The sequence below is a fragment of the Oryctolagus cuniculus genome, chromosome 4, assembly GCF_964237555.1.
Source record: "Oryctolagus cuniculus chromosome 4, mOryCun1.1, whole genome shotgun sequence".
In the NCBI taxonomy this organism is placed as follows: domain Eukaryota; kingdom Metazoa; phylum Chordata; class Mammalia; order Lagomorpha; family Leporidae; genus Oryctolagus; species Oryctolagus cuniculus.
The window spans coordinates 70,180,613-70,202,486 of NC_091435.1; the positions used below are offsets into that span (position 1 = coordinate 70,180,613).

Below are 21,874 nucleotides of genomic sequence, written 5' to 3' on the forward strand. Positions count from 1 at the left end.
CTTGCATTTTTAACAACTTTATTGAAATATAATTTATATGCCACACAATCTATCCATTTAAAGTGTGTATAATTCCATATTTTTGATGCATTTACAGAATTACGCAGTCATAGCCCTTTGCTTTAAACACACTCTCTAACGGTATTATTTCCAGCTTTGTGGATATGCTGTTTAGTTTTCCAGTCAACCAGCCAGCCAACTAGCAGTATGAGTAGAAAAGCCATCCATTTGGTTGGTTGGTTTACGGCATCACCATAAGAAAGGACTCTTATGCCTATTTGATTTTTGCCCAGAATTTTATGTCAGCACATGAAAGCAAGTTAAAACTGCTATAGAACACACAACACTGAACCCTGAGAGAAGACACTTACACTGGGGAATTCTGGAAGCTCAGGCTGGAGATGCTACAACCTAGGTACAGAGAAAGCATTTGAGGGTTCCAGAGTGACTGGAGCTCAGATGGACTTTCTGGAAAGGGGGCCACTGTGATAGACCTTGAAGCATGAGCAGGATACAGGGCAACAAAGAGGTGAGATTGAGATGAGGCCAGACTTGGAAAATGATGAATCCCCATCCATGGAGATGTATCAATTAACTTTTCAAATCTATAAGAAAATACCCAAGGGAACTAACTTTACAAAGAGAAAAGGTTTATCACAGTGTTAGAGGCTCAAGTCCAAGACTGTGTAACCCAGTGGTTTAGCCTTTAAGGGTGGCAGCTGGCAGTGGTAGAGCACAAGCAAAGCAAGAAGGAAGCCAGGAAGCAGAGAGAGAGAGAGAGGCTGGCCCCCAACTCAGGCTTTTATGACTAACCTCTTGAGAGAATTGGGGCCCACCCCCAATGACCCAAGAACTTCCCATGAATCCCATCCCCTAACAGTCACTATTGGATTAAGTACCATTAATTCATGACTTGGAAGCTTAAACATCTGCATGAATTCAGAAGCCAAGTCATATTCAAAGTTTTGCAGGAGGTAATTTTAACTTTCATTCTCTAGGCCAAGGAGACACTGAAAGTTTTGAGTGGAACAGCAGACATTAAAGTTTTCCTTCTGGGAGAATAATTCTGATAGTGTTTCTTAAACTCTAGGAGGGAAAAACAGAGATCACAGGCATGTTTCTCTAAAATTGCCTTTCTCTCTCCTTTCATCATCCTCTAAATATACCCGTATCTGCCTCTCTTCTTCCATTTCTCTCTCTCCTCATCTCTCCTTCCCTATCTTCATCAAGGACAAGCAAGCAAAACAATAGCCAACTTTCTTGGCAACCCACATCAGCTCCCCTCTTGTCCTCCCCTCCCCCTGTCCCATTTCCTTCCAATTAGAGATCTCAAAGACCCCAAAGGAGGGTGGAAAAGCAGAGCTAGGATCCTCTTCAGAGGCCTACAAGAGCAGGAAGGCTGGGAAGCTCATGGGATAACTATTCTCCACTTGCATGGGTTCTTCTTGCCTGCAAACTACAATTGGAAAGAAAACTTCCCGGTGGCAAGTTCTACTTGGGAGTAACCCCAGGGCCCTCAAATGCAACACCTGTGCCCCACCCACATACCCACACCCCCATCTAGAAGGGGAATCCCAGACCTACCTGTCTATGCTGATGGCACAGAGGTTCAAGATGCTGGCTGTACACATCATGACATCCAGGGTGACAAAAACATCGCAGCAAATTCGGCTGAAATTCCAGACTCCGCCTGTCACCTGGGTATCCAAGACAACAGGAGGTTAGTGCTTCTTCCAGCAAAGGAATGACAATTCAACTGTAACCAGCTATGAAATAACACAAGCCAGCAAATTTTGCTACTAAATGTAACACAAATTGCTTCGTTCCTTATCTCAACTTCTTTTGCAGAGCAGGAGGACCTAGTCAGGCTAGATCTAATCTCACCACCTATGGACCTCAACAAAGACTGTGATGAAACAAGGCTTGGTGCCTGACTCCAGGGACCTGCAACTCTTTCATGACTTTGCCATACCAGTGCCCTCTTCCTTGCAGCCTCTTTATAAGTCCAAAACATCTGCATCCAGGAGGGTGGTAGTCCTTAAGACCGGAAGTCTGCTACTTTCTCTTCTGTCAATATATTGAATGTTGTCTTTCCTTCACCCCAAAACCCTGTCTTGTGATTCTGATTTGGCACTGGAGAGAGGGACCGACCTTTCAGTAATACAAGTAACTCTGTTGCTCCCCTGTGCTGCTCAGCATGGGTGCTGCCTTTCCCTTCCTGCCCCCTCTGGCTGGTACTGTCATCCGAAGGGCAGACAGACATCCTGCAGGGAGTATTGGGACATCCAGGGTTGGTTGCTAAAGGAAGCACAAATTCACAGAATATTAGAATGTTAGTGCTGGAAGGGATCTTCCAAATCACTAAGTCCACCGTTTCTCAAAGTGATCTGCAGTGAGGTATTCACTAAAGGTGCAGATGTCTGAAATCTCCCTAGACCTACTGAGCCACAACCTCTCGGTCTGGGCCTCATGAGTCTTCGTTTTGAAACAAACACCCCCAGACACACCAAGGTTTGAGAATCACTGATGTAGGTCAAACTCAGGGACGCTCCTCACGGCTAAGTGCTTTGCCTGTACATGCACAGCTGGTGGTAAAACAGCTTGGTGGCTGCCTGTCTGATGTGTATCTTGTGCCAAAACTGCCTCTCTGAAGCCCTCCACTTAGTAGAGAGCTCACCATGTACCCAGGAAATAAGCTAACAGTGTATTTTTCATAAAACCTAACTCCAGAGTGAAAAAAAAATCTGTCTTGTTTCAGGTTTTAAAGCTTTACAACACCCTGAAACAACATCTATAAGAACCTATGCCAAATAAGCCTGCTAATATTGAAACCATGCTAGATACCATCAGGCCCAATACTAGCCTCCCTCCCTTATCTGAAAGTGCACTTGCCCTGCCTTTTGACAGCACTAGAATTAACTCACCGAATTGAGGGACTGGTACAGTCAAACCTATAGGGTTCTAATCACTGGATCCATGAGGTCATTTTTTTCTCTGATAGATAACACCTTGATGACTAGTATTATCTTGTGGGGTTTTGTCTAGGGGCCTTCCAGGTCTGGGCAGGGGAATTCCAGGCCCAGAGTAGAAAGTACCAAAGCCTACTTGACCATCATAAAAGTTCCCTGAAGAGTACAGCATTGCTGACAAACCAGGAACTCGGACATGAGCTAAACACGTAAATAGACTATCCACTGTGACTCCAACTAACCCATTATCACCGAGGCAGAAGCAGAGCCGGAAGCCAACATGCAGTTGTCCCTACCCTTTGTTCCTTTTACTTCTGATGCCCTCTTCCTGGTAGCCTCTTTAAACAGTCCCAAACAGGGGCCAGCACTATGGCAAAGAGGGAAAAGCTGCTGTCTACAGCACTGGCATCCCATATGGGCTCTAGTTTAAGTCCTGGCTGTTCCACTTCTGCTCCAACTCCCTATTAATGCACCTGGGAAAGCAGCAGAAAATGGGCCAAGTACTTGGGCCTCTGAACCCACATGAGAGACCGGGAAGAAACTGGGCTCCCAGCTTCAGATTGGGAGTGAACCAACAGATGGAAGATTCTCTCTCTCTCTCTCTCTCTCTCTGTCCCTCCTTCTCTCTCTGTAACTTTGTTTTTCAAATAAATAAATAAATCTTTAAAGAAAAAAAATAACTCCAGAACACCCTCATTCAGCAAGACAGTAGTTCTTGGGACTCAAAATTTGCTACCTCTTCATCTATCAGTAGATTAAATTTTCCCTTTCTTTTATCCTCAAATCTTGTCCATGTTATTTTGATTCAGCACAGTTGACAAGGACTGAGATTTTGGTAACATACTGACAGGGGCAGGCAAGTAGGTGCTGAGCAACAAAGAGATAAGGACGGCCAACACACAAGCCACACACATGGCCCAAGTCACATGATCTTCCATGCTGGTTCCACATGGCTGAAGGCTCAGCACAACCACTTCCACTGCCCATCACGCAGCTAAGCCTTCCTTTCCATCAGGTACCAGGTGCCCCGACAACTTCCTGAAGACCATCACAGGCCCTGCAGCCCAGCCCCAAACTCCACCCCCTTTGAGTATCTTATCAGCTCTTGCCTCAAGCATTCTCCCCAGGCCTCTGCTTATCCTATAAAAAGAAGGATGTTGGCCTTGCTGTGGACAATTCTCCCTCAAGAGGTTGCCTGCACTCATGTCTGAGTGTGTGCTTTCCCTTTGCCTTTCAATAAATCCTGCTTTTGTGCTCACCTCTGTCTACATCTCCTAGTTGTATTCCTTCTTGTGGGAAGACAAGAACCTGCACTAAGTCTAGCTGGGGTTCTCAATCCCTGCAGCAGTTTGACTGCCCTGGATCCATCTCCATATCTCAAGCACCATGAGGTGAGGAAAAAGGCCGGGTCCATGGCATTAGAAAGGAACACAGATTGTACTACTCCCCGAATTTGTGAGGATGTGCCTCACGCACCATAACCTGACCTCATGCACCATAATCCTCTCTCCAAGGGACACTGATAAAAAGTCAGAGGTCAAGGTGATTTAATTTATATTCTAGCATATTTACATTTATATTCTATTTTATGTTTACAGTCTATGCATAACCTGATTACACCTGGAAGAGGTATCATGGAGATTGTTCCTTTCAGATTGCCCACAAATGGCCACTCGCAGGTCCAGAGTTTTGCTCCATTCCTGTGGGGCTACCATTCTTGGGGACCCTGCTACTTCAGGACAAACCTGAAGATAGCCCTCTGGAGCAGACCCAATGGCTACTTAAGAAGAAGGAAAAGTGAACGTTAGGTGTAGCAGCCTCTGAAGTAACGTCCCAAGAAAAAATTGATAATGACCAAATGACTACACAGAGATGGTGGCACACTCTTGTTTTTCCCATCCAATTATCTTATTTGACCAGGCATTTTTCCTTTTCATTTCTTTCTTAAAAATTATTTATTTATCTATTTTAAAATTTATTAGAAAGGCCAAGAGAGAGAGACAGAAGTGGAAAGAGATCTTCCACCTGAAATCAGCCCCATATACTGTGCATTGAATGCAGATGCTAGGGCCTAGCCTCCCTCCCTCGGCTTAAGGTGTTCTTGCTCTCTATTTTTTTTTTAATTGCAAATCAACCTCTTTCTAAAGAGTTATGCAGCTATCACCAGACTCATGAGGTCATTTATTCATCTACCAGATAATATCTGAATGTTTGATCTTATTTAGGGATATTTCTTTTCCAGGAATCACAGCCCCAGCACAGAATGTGACAGCTGCATGCACACAGCCCCCCAGACTGAGGCCCAATTTTCCTTCATAAAGAACACAGAATGCTGACCAATCAAGAAAGGCGCAAGTACTGCAGATTAACCAGGAACTCAGACAAGAGCTGAACACGTACCTTTCAACCTTAACTTCAATCTGTAAGAACTTGTATTCCTAACTGCTCCAGTACAGGAGTTAAGTGACGCTGTCTGTCTGCTCTGCATTTGGGAATAAATGCCTCCTTTCTTCAAGCACCACGATGCCAGTGACCGGCTTTCTGTGTTTCAGGGGCATTGACCCAGTTTTGGGGATTATATAGCAGCTCCTCCAACCATTCTGGGGGCTTGTTTTATACGAAATCAGCTGGTTAATTCCCCAGATAGCTGCAATAGCTGGGGTTGTGCCAGGTGAAAACCAGGAGTCAGGAACTCAACTTGGGTCTCCAACATGGGCGGCAGGGACCCAAGTGCTTCAGCCATCACTTGCCACCTTCTAAGGTGCACATTAGCAGGGAACTGGAATCAGAACTGAGCCAGGACTTGATTGCAGGCACTCATATGGAACATGGGTGTCCCAAGTGGTATATTAACCTCTGTGCCAAGGGCCCACCCCTCATTCCTGTTTTATCCCATTAAGCAAGGCCCTGATGGGCTATCTGCTCCCTTCCCTAATAACAGCTTACCCTTGGATTTATTTCCTTTTCAGCATTCATTTTATCCTTATATGTGTTCATTACTAGACTTTATTTTGGAACCCCTGACCAAAGGCATTTTCTGAAAAACAAGAATTAAAAGTTAAAGCTAATGATGCCATGATGACTTTTGTTCATTTGGTTGTGGATTCACTTCCATTCAATTCAACCATTTGCCTCCAGATAAGTAATGACCTAATATGAATTTATAGGAATTCTGAGGGAGCAGACTTTTTAGAAAAGGGAGAGGTAAGGATTCTGATCTGAAGAGTCATAATAACACAATGATTTAAGAAGCTGGGAGAATAAAAGATGATTCTGCTCACCAGATAGGACAGTTGCATGCTGTAAAAGCTTTTTGTAAAAGTTGTATTATGTATATTGAATTTCATTTCAATATTGCATCAACCCCGCAGTTTATGCCTTTGGTGGAAAAAAGACATTCTTTTGTACAATTTTGAGTGCACATTTATGTGTGTGTTGGGTACTAGTGCATGTTGGAGAGGATAGCTAGAACAAGAACAAATGCCAGTGCTTGTTGGGTGTTCACCTGTTCATTCATGCATACATAAAGCAAGTACTTGTGATGTCCTTAATACTTAGCTCAGAAAAAAAGGTACATTATGTGTGTTAAGAGGTCTTGCAAATGTACGGCAGGGCCTTACAAGATAACTGGAGAAGCAGGGAATTATGAAATAAAATAATCAAAGCTCACCATGAGATCCTAATGTTGTTAATACAAACTAACATTTATTGAGAATTTGTTGTACATAGGTCAACAACCCTCAAGACCCATTCCAGGAATCTATAGCTTTGAAACTTCAGATTCTGAAAACTGAATTTATTTTTCACTGCATGCGCTCTCAGGGCTTTTGGCAGAGTAGATAATTTGATAGGCGACTAAATGACTATTACTTAACCAACTTGATAGTAGCAGGGACATTTACTTATTCAGGGCTGCAACCCTGGCTCCTAGAGCAGGGCCTGGGTATGCAAATATATTCTGAGAAAATGAATGGTCTCTGACATAATCTGTACTCATACTAATCGCTAACATTTATTAAATGCTTACTAAGTGCCTGGTGTTCTGCAAAGCACTTTAGACACATGGCCCCTTTTGCTGATTACCATCCTATGAGAGAGAACTCTTATTATCATTCTTGCAGAGAAAAGAACTAAAGCTTAGGGAAGTTAAGCTCCTTGCCAAAGGTCACATGGTGAGGAGAGGCAGACAGGGCATTAGCGGGTAGGCTGCTATGCACCCTGGTGTAGGGAAATGTCAAGAGAGGAGGGGCAGTGCTGGGAAAGGGATGGGCGTGGGCAGACTCCAGGGGAAAGAACACCAGGTGCGCATCAGGGCATTTCTGTGTGACAGACTCCATTATCTCCTTTCTAGGGAAGGAGGAACCTCTTGATCACCTCTATCCTAGGACTGCAAAGAATGGTACAACAGATAGCGATGGTGGCTGCTGCCTTTGGGGCTGGGAGGAAAGTACGTGGATGGCAGATTTCTTGGGTACTTTTCCTGGAGGCCCTAAAGGCCAAAGCCCTCAAGTTGGCCTCTGGCCTCTAGGCTACCACTGGAATGCCCTATCCTCATTCTGGCCACCCTCTTTGGTCACCCTTAGATTCTGCCATCTGCCCATTCTCTCTTTATTTCAGCTAAGTGTCAAGAAGAAAACAACCTGATTAGCTGGTTAAAGTATTTCCCACTAAGGTGCCATCACTTAGCCTTCCCTGGAGTTATCCATTAAAATGAGACTCTAATTGGTAGGCCTTGGAATAGATTTTTCCTGGAGTCCTTCACACCAAGTGCATAGTAGTACAGGATCAATAAAGAGCAGCAAAGTGCCAGGAGCAGGCTAAGTAACTCTTACACATTATCTCATAGCAACCCGATGAGGTAAACATGACTTCCAACTTACAGATAATTGGAGACCTGGAGAGGTTATTTGTCTAGAGACACATAACTAGTAAAGGGAACTAAAGTGGCACCTTGGTACACCACCTCTGAGACATACACTGTAATGCCATCCTAATGTCCTATAAAGGAGAAGACTTGGCATTCTCCATGCATCTGCTATCCCTCTACCCATATACCCATTGTTTACTGAGTGCCTATTGTATGCCTGATCCTTTGTTTGGGTGAGTGTATTTTTAAAATGTTTATTTATTTATTTTCATCTCCTTGAAAGAGAGAGAGAGAGAAATACTTTCACCATTGCTTCACTCCCCAAATGCCCACAACAAGCAGGGATGGACCAGGCTGAAGTCAAGAGCTGAGAGCCTGGAACTCCATCAGGGCTTTCCATGTGGGTAGCAGGATTCCAACCCCTTGAACCACCATCTACTGCCTCCCAGAATGCTTCAGCAGAAAGCTGGATCGGAAGCAGAGTAGCTAGGACACAAACCTGCATTCCAATATGGGATGGAGGCATCCCAAGCAGTAGCCTAACCCCTAAAACATGCCCATCCTGCATAGTTGTACTGAAATGAATTACCCCTGAAATTTGTTTCCAGAGCCTCATAATATTGTGTGTGTGTATGTGTGTGTGTGTTGTTGGAAGACATATGTGCGTGGGTGTGGGGAACTGAGGGCTCAGGAGATAGGTACTAAGAAGTAAAGATGCAATAAGATAAGTACTAAGTGTTGGGAAATCATGAAAGGTAAGGTGATTTTTGAAATTAAAGTAGGAATAAAACAAAAAAGAAGTTTTATTTGATTGACGTAAAGCTCTTTAGAGACATGATTCTTTCTCCTAAATTCTAATGAAAAGCTCTCTCTAGAATGACATAGCAGCCAGGTGGTGTTACTCTCACTTGCTAATGAATATAACTAACTCCCTTTGGCAATACAGAAGGTGGGAGTAAGCAAGAAAGAGTCTCCAGGTACCGAAGCTGGCTATTGATTTTCAACAGACACAGCCTTGGGCAGCATTTCCCAGATTTACTGATTGTAAGGCAGCATTCTCCAAATCACCCGAGGCTCTTGTTAAACAAAATGATTCTTAGGCCCTGTTCTGAATATTAAGTCCCTCTGGTGATTCTTATTGCCAGGGCGATTTGGAGGGACAGGGTGTATGGTTCAGAAATTGCCCCCAGGGGCCTGCACTGTGGCTTAGTGGGTAAAGCCGTGGCCTGCAGTGCAGGCATCCCGTGTGTTCGAGATCTGGCTGCTCTACTTCCAATCCGGCTCCCTGCTATGGCCTGGGAAAACAGTAGAAGATGGCTCAAGTGCTTGGGCCCCTGCACCTGTGTGGGAGACCCGGGAGAAGCTTCTGGCTCTTGCCTTCGAATTGGCTTGGCTCAGGCTGTTGCAGTCATTTGGGGAGTGAACAGCAGATGGAAGACCTCTCTCTCTCTCTCTCTCACTCTCTCTCTCTGCCTCTGCCTTTCTGTAACTCTGCCTTTTAAATAAATAAATGTTTAAATAGCCCCAAAGCAGTCTCCTTAATTGTTCCTTTAAAAAAAGATTTATTTATTTATTTATTTGAAAAACAGTGACAGAGAGAGAGAGAAGGAAAGACAGAGAGAGAGGAAGAGGTCTTCCATGTGCAGGTTCACTCCCCAAATGCCTACAACAACCCTGGCTGGGCCAGGCTGAAGTTAAGAGGCAAGAACGCCATCTGGATATCCCATATGAGTGGTAGGCAGGAATCCAAGTATTTGGGTCATCACTGTTAACTCCCAGACACATTAGCAGGAAGTTGGATTGGAAATGAAGGAGCCGGGTCTCTATACCCAGGTATTCTAATACGGGATGTAGGAGTCCCAAGAGGTGGCTTAGTCTGCTGGGTCACAGCGCCGTCTTCCTTAATTGTTCTTTATATTGTGAATCTCTTTTCCTTCTTGGTTCCCTTTTCAGATTTTTTTTTTTAAGATTTATTTATTTGAAAGACAGGGTTACAGAGGAGAGGCAAAGGCAGAGGGAGAGAGAGAGAGAGAGAGAGAGAGAGAGATCTTCCATCTGTTTGTTCACTTCCCAAATGGTCACAACAGCCAGGGTTGTTGTTCTTCATGGGTGCAGGGGCTCAAGGACTAAGGCCATCTTCTGCTACTTTCCCAGGTGTATCAACAGGGAGCTGGATTGGAAGTGGAACAGCCAGGACTCGAACTGATGTCCATATGAGATACTGGCGCTGCAGGTAGTGTTTTTTACCCACTGCATCATAGCACAGGCCCCCAGAAGAATGTTTTTAAATGAAAAAAATAAAAAATACAGTGGACCAGGGTGGGTCTTGTGGCATAGCAGCTTAAGCCACTGCTTGGGAAGCCTTCATCCCCTGTTGGAGCGCCAGGATTGGGTCCTGCTTCTACTTCTGATCCAGCATCCTAAAAAAGTGCCTACTGGCACCCTGGGAGGTAGCAGATGATGACTCAAGTACTTGGGTCCTTGTCACTCACATGGAAGACCTGGACGGAGTTGCTGGCTCTTTGATTAAGCATGCCCCAGCCCTGGCTGTTGTGGGCATCTAGACAGCAGATCAGTAGGTAGAAAAGTACTCACACTCTCTCATTCTTTGCTTTTCAAATAAATATAAATAAATAAAACTTAAAAAGCACAATGGATACAAATTATTTTGAAATGTAGTTACAAAAGTATTTTAAATCTATGTGCTTCTCTAGTTACGTATGAAATAACAAGATCTAGTGACAAGTTACAAATTTCCATAATTTCAAGGAAATGCAAATAAATGACATATCAAGATATCTAGAACAACCATAATGTAATTTGAAAAATATGTACATCTGTGATGTCCACTGGTGCTGCTGAGGATTTCCTCTGCTGTGGGTAGATGCCTGCATGCCTGATTTAAGGGTGGGTTCAATTTTGGCTTAGTGAAAGCAAAGACATATTTTTATTTACATGCAAGGTGATGGACTCCTGAGATTAAGAGCTACTCTAGGGGCAGACTCTGAGGTGCCGGCATCCATTATGGGTGCCAGTTCAAGTCCCAGCTGCTCCACTTCCAATCCATCTCTCTGTTATAGCCTGGGAAAGCAGTAGAAGATGGCCCAAGTCCTTGGGCCCCTGCACCCGCGTGGGAGATCCAGAAGAAGCTCCTGGCCCCTGGCTTTGGATCAGCACAGCTCCGGCTGTTTCTGCTAACTGGGGAGTGAATCAGTGGATGGAAGACCTCTCTCTCTCTCTCTCTCTCTCTCTCTCTCTCTCTGCCTCTCTTTTTCTCTCTGTATAATTCTGACTTTCAAGTAAATAAATAAATCTTAAAAAAAAAGCTACTCTAATGATGCAGTTACACTGTTTTGTGGAGATACCCAAAGGGGCAAAAGTGGAATTCTCTAAGTGGCCTCTTTGCTCTATTTATATTTGCCACACTTACAATCTGCTTTTGGGGGCAGAGGGTGACACGGTATAAAGTCAGGATCTTTTACTCCTCTGAATCCCAATTTACTCACCTGTGAAACGGGCTTTTATAGGTGAGTGGTTCTCAAAACTGTTGCGATGGCCAGCTGGCTGCACAAGTCATCTGGGCTGGGAGGGGAGCTGGGAGTGGAAGTACCATGGAATTCCAGGGCCACCTGGAGATTCCGGTTTGGAAGCTCTGAGGTAGACTCAACAGCCTGTATTTTTTGTTTGTTTGCTTGTTTTTAAGATTTATTTATTTGAAAGGCACAGTTACAGAGGGAGAGGCAGAGAGAGAGGGAGAGAGGCAGGAAGATCTTCCATCCACTGATAGCCACAATGGGCAAGGTTAGGCTAGGCTGAAGCCAGGAGCCAAGAACTTCTTCCTGTCTCCCACATGGATGCAGGGGCCTAAACACTTCCTTTTTTTTAAAAAAAGATTTATTTATTTATTTGAAAGTCAGAGTTACACACACAGAGAGAGAAAGAGAGGCAGAGAGAGAGAGAGGTTTTTCAATGGCTGGAGCTGCGCTGATCTGAAGCCAGGAGCCAGGAGCCTGGAGCCTCCTCTCAGTTTCCCACATAGGTGCAGGGGCCCAGGGACTTGGGTCATCTTCTACTGCTTTCCCAGGCCATAGCAGGGAGCTGGATTGGAAGTGGAACAGCCAGGACTCAAACTGGTGACCATATGGGATGCTGGCACTGCAGGTGGCGGCTTTACCCGCTATGCCACAGTGCTGGCCCCCCATGCACTTCCATTGCTTTCTTGGGTGCATTAGCATTGAGAAGGAATGGAAGTGGAGCAGCCAGGATTCAAACCAGCTCTCATGTGTGATGTTGGTGCTGCAAGTGGTAGCCTAACCTGCTGTACCACAGTGCCGGCCCCAACAGTCTGAATTTATAACAAGCAGCTCTACCTATAATGAAGATTGAGCTTAGAGTTGCCCAAAGGTTGTTAGGTCATACAAATCACGGAGGATTTTAAAATGCATGCTCAGTGGTGAGGCTGCTGTTTGACACCTACAGCCCATTCCAGAGTGTCTGGTTTGAGTTGCAGCTCTGCTCTCAGTACCCTACTTCATGCTAATGTGCACTCTGAGAGGAAGCACTTGATGGCTCAGGTGCTTGGGTCCCTATCATCCACATGGAAAACTTAAATTGAGTTCCTGGCTCCAACACCAGCCCCAGAGTGACAGAGAGCTAGAGCTAGAGCTAGAGCTAGAGCTAGAGTGATAGAGGTAGAGATAGAGAGAGAGAGAGAGAGAGAGAGAGAAAGAGATCTTCCACCCACTGATTCATTCCCTCAGTGGCTGTAATGGCCAGAACTGGACCAGGGTTGGGCCAGGCCAAATCTAAGAACCAGCAGTTTCTTCCAGGTCTCCCACGTGGGTGCCAGGGGCCTAAACACTTGGGCTATCTTCTGCTGCCTTCCCAGGTGCATTAACAGGGAGCTGTATAGGAAGAGGAGCAGCCTGAACAAGCACCCATATGGAGTGCTGGCATAGCAGGCAGCAGCTTAGCCTGCTGTGCCACAATGCCAGATCCTCTTTATTTTTAATAACAGTAGCATTACAAGGCCCACAAGACTCTGCTCCCAAAACCATGGCTCTTCTTCCCTGTCATCACCATTTGATCTTGATCATTTTTTCTGTGATGCATTTCTGTGCCTGAATCTACCTCATTCTATTTTGTCCACATTTCTTAGCCCTTGAATTTTTCCTCTCATGCATACTTGGACCCAAGAATTCTCAGTTAAGTGCAGATGGGGTCTGTCTCAGGAAAGTTGCTGTAAGTTGAAAACATCCTAAATAGAAAATGCATGGAAACCACTTAAGCGACCAAATATCCGAGCTTCACAACACAGCACAATTTCGTGGCTGACTGGTAGCTGTGGCTGCATGCCATTGTCCATTATTGCAGAGTCCCTTACTGCCTATCCCTAGTCTGAGAAAAAAAAAAAAAAAAGCAAAATTAAAGGTGTGGTTTCTAGTGAATGTGCATTACTTTTGCACCATCATAAAGTCAAAAAATTGGAAGTGGAACCACTGTAAGCCAGGAATAATCTGTATTTCAAACATTCCCCTGGGTGCTTATGCTGCCTCTCTGTCCTGATACAAGTACATTAAGCCTCACAAAAGGTGCTTCACCAAGTGGAACAAAATGGGATGTTTATGCTTGGAGAGGAAGCTCCAAACAGACTTCACCCTGTAAAGCAGGAAATTAAAAACTTGAGAGGGAATCTGAGATAGAACTATTTGGTAGGCACAGAAAAGAGTTTTTGAGAAAATCCTATAAACTGAATTAAAGAGATAACTAAGCCAGGGGCTCTATGAAATGTAACCTTAAGTGAGGTCACAGTCACCTGTACAGTGTTTTCCTAAGCTTCTCTCCTAGGTCCAAGGACAGACAATATTGGACTGCCCAAGCACATGTTCCCGTTAAAATTGAAAACTCAATTTTAAATCTTTATTATTAAAAAACATTAAAATTTTTTCTTTTCATTTACTTGAAAGGCAGTGTGAGAAAGTGTGTGTGTGTGTGTGTACATGTATGTGCAAGCAAGAGAGAGAGAGAGAGAGAGAGAGAGAGTATCTTCTATCTGCTGTCCAAGTCCCCAAATACTTGCAGCAGTTAGGGCTGAGCCAGGCTAAATTCAAGCTTGGAACTTCATTTGTATCTCCCATGTGAGTGGCAAGGCCCCAAGCACTTGGGCCATTATCTGCTGCCTCTCAAGATGCACGAACAGGAAGCTAGATCAGAAGCAGAGTTGCTGGGACTCAAACTGGTACTGAGATATGGGATGCAGGCCTCCCAAGTAGTGGCTAAACCTGCTGTGTCACAACGCTGGTCCCTTCTGTGTGCCTTGATGAGGAGGATGATACTAAAGAAGACCAGCTGTAGTTGGCAGGTATTTACTAACCCCTTCCTTCCTTTCTTAGTACCCAGATTCCACTAGGAATCCACGAGATCCCCTGGCAATTAAAGTGTTCATAGAAACATACAACGTATGCAAGGTCAATTATTCCATTTGATGATTAGTTCCAATAAAATCATGTGCTGTAAGTCAGTCCAATCAGAGTATATCTTGATATTTCTACCGGAAATTCTGGGACATTGACTTGCCCTCTTGCTGTGGATGGTGCACAGGGATGGTGAAGAGGAAGGATGGGAGAGTTTGGTTCATGATGACACTGTGAGGCAGCTGAACTAACAGAAATGACATATGCAAACTGAAGCACATGAAGGCATGAATTTGGTGAATCCTTGGGTCCCCAGATGGTTTCCTTCTCATGTGTGACCTACGTTTCAGGAGCCCCCAAGCCTTTGGCAGCCCGTGGCCAACTCTGTTCCCTTTCTTCTTTCCAAGGATGCTCTTAAATATAATCAAGCATTGCTGGAGCAGCTACTCCAGTTTTATCGATGTTCGGACAAGTTGGTGGGAGTAACACTTTGCTCTTCCCTGAGGTACATGGACGTATGTGTTCATCATCCTTTTGAGAGCTCAATATATTCTTGCCTGATTAAGGTCACTCATCTGCCACTAAGGGGAGACAGGAAGACATATCAGACTCAGAGAAGGGCAGGCTGGCATGAGACAGGGAGAACCCATCCTTTGAACTAACTTATCTGATTGTCTATTAAGGATGGTTGTTTTGTGTCATACCCTATCTTTCATGGAGAGAGAGCCTGACTCAGTTAGAGAAAGTCATGTAAAGCTATTTAGTCGCACTGATAAGTGCACTGCTGCAAGTCTGTAAGGCCAAAAAGAGACCCCTGAAGTTCATTTCCCAGGAGAGAGTTATCTCCTCTCCTCCAAGTCTTCTATCTTGAATATAAATTTCTTTGGCCATGCCATTGATTGCTGAACACCTATGCCAAATAACCTGTGGGACAGGGGGCATAGTGGCTTTTAGCTCTTATTATCAGAGAAAACTCAGATCCCCTAAGACAGACTCCATCCCGGCCTTTGGCAAGATTTCATGTGGTTCTCTGTAGGTTTAGCTGCTCCTCTATGCTCAGCAGCAGAATGGGGACATGATCTATATCAGCAGGTGTGGCTAGAAGGGGATGCCATGGGTTTCTAGCACACAAAAGTCATAATGTCCATTCTCTGAACAGTATTTATAGAGGTCTTCCAATATGGTCCATCCAGAGTCCTGGAAGCAAACGCAAATGGGTACCCAAAGAATGCCGCTGAGTAGTTTTGTCACAGATACCCAAAGCTTAATTTTTGTTTCAGAGGGAGTGAAAATGCTTCCTAGAGTAAAAGTCTGCTGTCTACATTTCTTTTGGGCATCCATTTTATTTTTCTGGAAGATTTAAGAATTCTTGTAACATATGGGAATGAGCAGAAACATTTTGTAGGGATAGTGGTGGTGCGATGAGTCACTGACCAACCGATGCATGCTGCTTTCAGTACCTAACTTGCCTCCCTCTTGAGCAGAAATACCACCTACTTCTACCTCCTGTTTACTCTAATCATTGTTGGATGTAAAATAATAAGTAGTTTATCCTCCTTCCCCCAAATATATGTCTATAAAATAGATAGAGATGCAGATGGTGAAATCAGGAATTCCCCATATGATGCATAGATTACAAAGCAGATCATTTTAAAATTCACATATCAAATATTTGTTTAGCACATGTCATGTGCCATGTAGTGTGTTTGGACTACAGGAAAGGTGGAAAAAAGACAAAGCCTTGACTTAAGGATGACTGGGTTGAGAAAAATGTCAAGATAATTATAGAACCCTTCATCATCAGAACTATCCTAACTGGGAGGAATAAACACAGATGTTTTCCTCACATATTCCCATGGCCTTTAGATCTATCCCAATCAGCCTGATGTATTTTTTCTTTCCCTTTCATTTCTCTATTTTCTTTATTTTTTTCTTTCTTCTCCCTTGAGATCATCAATCTAATTTGATTTCCCAGCCATTTTTTAATATGGATACCAGCATAGGCAGTCTGTTTGAGGTTTTTGCTCTCCCATGATATGTCATACTTAATTAACTGTCAGCTTCCCTATTAATATTAACTGAAATATTAATTTGATGAATCTTAATTTCTCTTAATCATAGCATCATTTTGATTCTTCATTGGATACCTCCTTAGAATGACACACGATGTAGAGGAGAAATATTAATAGCATATTAAGGTGTTGAAAAAAACCCTTTAGTAATTGCATATTTTCTAAGTAAGAATATGTTCCTTGAACAGATATAGACACCCTGATTTCCTTATTAGCAAATGGGTGTTTTGTCTTGATCACCTCTTGATTTGTTTTGCACTTTCAATGGAAAATACTTTCAAATGTAAGAAATGTTTCTCTCCTGAAGAATTCTGTAGGGTATATATACTGTGTTATCTGAGATTGGCAAAAGCTCTGTGCTCTCAGTGGAGGCCTGGAGAAAACAAATGTGAAGGTTTAGCCTGTTCCTTTGGTAGCAGAGCCTGTGGAGAGCTGGTACCCTGGAGGGAAGAGTGGAGGGGTGGGAGAGCTGAACCATCAAAAGATGTCTGATCCGCTTGCAGACCGCTCCTTCTGTGTTTCATTCATTAAAAATTTTTTCTTTTGGCCTTTTTTTTTTTTTGACAGACAGAGTGGATAGTGAGAGAGAGAGACAGAGAGAAAGGTCTTCCTTTTGCCGTTGGTTCACCCTCCAATGGCCGTCACGGCTGGCGCGCTGCGGCTGGTGCACTACGCCGATCCGAAGCCAGGAGCCAGGTACTTATCCTGGTCTCCCATGGGGTGCAGGGCCCAAGCACTTGGGCCATCCTCCACTGCACTCCCTGGCCACAGCAGAGAGCTGGCCTGGAAGAGGGACAACCAGGAAAGAATCCGGTGCCCCGACTGGGACTAGAACCCGGTGTGCCAGCACTGCTAAGTGGAGGATTAGCCTATTGAGCCGCAGCGCCGGCCTCTTTTGGCCTTTCTAGAATTCCTTCTGTCCCTCCTTGCCCTGCATCCCTTCTGCATATCCTCACCCCCATATACATTCAAGCTGACTGCCTCCCCCAATACTTTACATCATTGAGACACGACTGGCATAGAGTATTTTTAGGAAGAGTCCTATCACTGTAGTCTGGCCACCTGGATATTGGATATCCGGGAGCAGAATTTTTCCCAGCTCCCTGGTTCTGATATTGCTGAGTGACTGGATGGCAGCTGCCCACCAAAGCTTCAATTCCCTCATTAAAAGGAGAGTTGACAGAGACTTTCCTTCTTTCCCCAGTCCCCACACCACTTCAAGAATTATGTTGAGCCCTCAAGGCCAGGAACTCAGAGAAGACAGACAAGCATGTGAATGGCATGCACCTAGAGCCTACTCACCTCTAGGTACACTACCCAGGGCATCACCAAGGTGGCCACCAGTAAGTCTGCCACAGCCAGGCTCACCACGAGGTAGTTGGTGGTGGTCTGCAGGGCCCGCTCTCTCAGGACAGCCACACACACCAGGCAGTTGCCGAAGACAATGGCCAAGATGAGTGCACAGTAGGAGAGGGCATAGTAGGCATGTGGGCGGGCCCGGTTGGCCCCTGTGGAATTTTCTGCTCCACATGTGGAGTTGATGTGGCCACTCAGCTGGCTGAGAGGTGCCATTGCCCAGAGGGAGCGTGTGATCTCGAAGGGTTTCTGGAAAGAGACAGAAAACAATGTTGATAAAATCAGATTCTTGGGTGCTTGAATGCTTGGATACTTACTGTGTCAACAAATATTTATTTATTTTTTTTTCTTTTTTCTTTTTTTTTTTTTTTTTTTGACAGGCAGAGTGGACAGTGAGAGAGAGAGACAGAGAGAAAGGTCTTCCTTTGCCGTTGGTTCACCCTCCAATGGCCGCCGCGGCCGGCGCGCTGCGGCCGGCACACCGCGCTGATCCGATGGCAGGAGCCAGGAGCCAGGTGCTTTTCCTGGTCTCCCATGGGGTACAGGGCCCAAGCACCTGGGCCATCCTCCACTGCACTCCCTGGCCACAGCAGAGGGCTGGCCTGGAAGAGGGGCAACCGGGACAGAATCCGGCGCCCCGACCGGGACTAGAACCCGGTGTGCCGGCGCCGCTAGGCGGAGGATTAGCCTAGTGAGCCGCGGCGCCGGCCCAACAAATATTTATTGAATATTTTGTATATGCCAGGCACAGTCCTAAGTGTGGGAGATATAGCAATGAGAAAACAGATAAAATTCCTCCCCTCAAGAAGTTGTCATTCTAGAGGGGAAGTGAGATAAAGGGCATTGTATGATCAACATTGATAAATATTTTGGAGAAAAATAAGTCAGAGAGGGAAGTAAGCAGTGGTCAAGGATTACATGTATGTGAGGATTACATGTATGTGAGATGGTATATGAGAATAATTTTCTACTATTGTAATCAGGAAGCCCTTATAGAGATACTGACAAGTGAGGGGGAGATTAGGAAGCAGACAATTCCTATATCTGGTAGGAGAGCGGTCCAAGCAGAAGAGATAGCAGGTGCCAGCAGGAAGGGCTGGTGTATGGAAAGGGTAGCTGGGAGTCTGATGTGGCTGGAACCACAGACAGGTATCAGCAGAGTGGAAGAGCATGAAGTGAAGAGGGCTATTGACAGAACCGTGCTTGGATTCTGAGTGAGATGGGAAACTACCGCAGGTCAGAATCCCAGTTCTGCTGCTTCCCACCTCCAGGAGCTGGGGCATGTTACGTCACTTCTCCGAGCTTCTGTTTATTCCTTTTAACATAAAAGAACAATGGAACTCATCTCACAGAGTTTTTGTGAGGATGAAACGAATAATCATACGCATAGAGCATGGAAGGCCATGTCTAATACCTAGAATGCTATATAAGTATTTGTTATTTTCTCCCTCATTGGTTTGTCTCCCTCATCGGTTTGTTTCCCATAACTTCCTTTCTCCCTTGATTTGTATCCTTCTTCCCACCCTTTATTGTCCCACTGCCTCTTCGCCTTTCTTCCTGTGTCGTGCTTCATTTCCTTCAATCTCTCATTCTCTCTCTTATCTCTTCCATAGGGCATAGTGGGTTTGGGAGACAATTATGGGAGAAAGTTTCAAGGGTAATGAGGGCTAGGGGCAGTACAGAGAAAGTCCATGTCTGGAATTTAATTTGAAACCTCCTAATTTTGAAAAATTATCAATTAAAAGTGTTAAGCACTTTGAAGTTTCCTCTTTTCCTATCACCAAAATCCCACATCCACAGGCCAGTGACCCATGCACCACCAGTCTTCAGCCTCTGACCCAGTCCAATGTCCTTGTTTTTTAAGCAGGGAAATTACATCTGGAGAAATGAGTAATATGTCTTAAGTCCTAAGGCTTATTGGTGATCCAGTGTGCAGCTATTCTAGTCCTTTCAATGCCTTCTTTTGACTTCTGAGATCCACAGTCAGGTCACCATCCCATTGGGAAGAGCCAACCCTCAAACTTGGACTTAGAGTGGGAAAGGTGTCCAGAGCCCATCAGTTGTATCTGTGACATCAGTCTGTTAAGACTGAAGAAGAGGCCGGCACCGCAGCTCAATAGGCTAATCCTCCACCTAGCAGCGCCAGCACACCGGGTTCTAGTCCCAGTCGGGGCACCGGATTCTTTCCTGGTTGCCCCTCTTCCAGGCCAGCTCTCTGCTGTGGCCCGGGAGGGCAGTGGAGGATGGCCCAAGTACTTGGGCCCTGCACCCCATGAGAGACCAGGAGAAGCACCTGGCTCCTGGCTTCAGATCAGCGTGGTGCGCCGGCCGCAGCGTGCCAGCCGTGATGGCTGCGCCATTGGAGGGTGAACCAACGGCAAAAGGAAGACCTTTCTCTCTGTCTCTCTCTCTCTCTCTCACTATCCACTCTGCCTGTTAAAAAAAAAAAAAAGACTGAAGAAGAGATTCTAGGCTTTCAGATCCAAGGTATATATGTGTCTGAAGGGAACAAAAGTCATATTCTTGAAGAAAAATGTAGAAATGTCTGTGTGCATAGCCTAGCAGTGCATTAAAGCCATTTGCTGATGGAAGACATGAGACCCATGGCTTACAATGTGGTCCTGAAACATGGGCAGGAGTGACTCTTGCTACAGGCTCTCTGTTTAGAGGATTCCACTCTCATCTTTTGCTGTGATCTGAAGATCTGTGTTCCACCCGAATTCCTATGTTGAAGTCCTAACTCCCAAAATGATGGTATTAGGAGGTGAGGCCATTGGGAGGTGATTAGGTAATGAGAGCCAAACCTTCATGAATGGATTAGCACCTTAGAAAAAGAGACCCCAGAGAGTTAGCTGGCTCCTTTCATGGTGTGAAGACACAGAAAGCAAGACCTAACCAGACAACAAATATTTCAGTGCCTTGATAGTGGAGTTCCCAACCTTCACAACTGTAAGAATGGATTTTTGTTATTTAGAAGCTACGTAGTCCTTGGCATTTTGTTATAGCATAACCAATAGACTTAGACACCCTCTCCTGGCCATACCCTCATATACATGATGAGATCAGACCTTCCAACAAGGCCAAGGAGCACAGATCCTACTTCCACATAGACCGTGATCCCAGTACCAAGATCATAGAATTTTCTGCCCAAATTGCATGAACCTATTTCTTGGGCATCAGAGGTTTCATTCTGGATCTTTCACTCTGAGGATGGACTGCACCATGGATGTAGAGGTCCCCTAGACCCAAGTTGTGGGTATTTGTTGGAGCTAAGAAAAATAGCTTCGTTTGTAGCTAGGTCGGGAGGGAAGAGGACAAAGCTCCTGGGGAAAGAACACAGGGTACTCTCACATCTTGTATGGAGCTCTAAGGGTGTCCTGGGATCCTACAGTCACATCTGATCTGTCAAGTTCTTGCAAAGTTACATTTGTCAAGGTGGAAGGATTAAGCATTTTAGTCAGTGGTTTGTTGGTAATTATTTAAAATTGTTGGACATAGAGTATATAGGTTCCATGGAAACTCTTGCTCCAGGTTTTAGCAGAAGTAGAGGCAGTCTTGGGGGCAGGATTTAATGTCAATCCTGGAACCTGCACCTCTCCTTGAATTAGGTGACTGGTCTAATCATGGCTGTCATTTTGTGCCTCCTTTTGAGACATTTCAGCTTAGAATATGAAAGTGTTAAAATGAACAAATGATTGGAAAGGAGTGACTTATTTGGAATGAATTCAGAAAATTGTTTAAAAATGTTCTTTACCTTGGCACATTGCACCCAATATATTTTAAAACATAATAATACTTCTTGATAATAATTATAATTTTCTCATTATTTGGAGAAGGGCAGCCGCTACCCTGGAGATAGCATTGTTGCTGCCAAGAGCCTTTGGGAGGATACAATGCTTTCTGATTTCAATGATGTTTCCACTTCTGTGGCCAGCTCAGACTCAGATCGCCTTCCATACACAGCTGGGCCACCTTGAAGACAGTGGGAAAAATCACTCTTTCCTGGGGTCTGCGGTTGCCTAATGACATCTTAGCCTCATCTCATCTGGCAAGCAAGAGGGAAGCACAGAACTTTGGGATGTTTATGACTAACTTGCTGGACTTTTTATTCTGCCACAAGGTTTGACAGCTACTTAGAAACAGTGCAGCTGAGTGCCAATGGCTAATTATATGAATAGAAACCCTCAACTCTGAAAA

General features: G+C 44.8%; 1 protein-coding gene and 1 long non-coding RNA gene across 2 annotated transcripts in view; one reads left to right on the top strand and one right to left on the bottom strand.

Moving 5' to 3' along the window:
- Positions 1–6,034, top strand: part of LOC108177922 (uncharacterized) — a 50,710-nt gene extending 44,676 nt beyond the window's left edge. Inside the window, exon 4 of the long non-coding RNA XR_001794585.3 lies at positions 5,212–6,034. This is a non-coding gene — a long non-coding RNA (uncharacterized lncRNA). The remainder of the gene's footprint in view (positions 1–5,211) is intronic.
- The window catches only part of DRD3 (dopamine receptor D3), a 40,351-nt gene extending 22,458 nt beyond the window's left edge, over positions 1–17,893 (bottom strand). The window contains 2 exon segments of the mRNA XM_051819024.2: positions 1,585–1,697; positions 17,624–17,893. Coding sequence (XP_051674984.1) covers positions 1,585–1,697; positions 17,624–17,893 — 383 coding nt within the window.
- Positions 17,894–21,874: the final 3,981 nt, after the last annotated feature.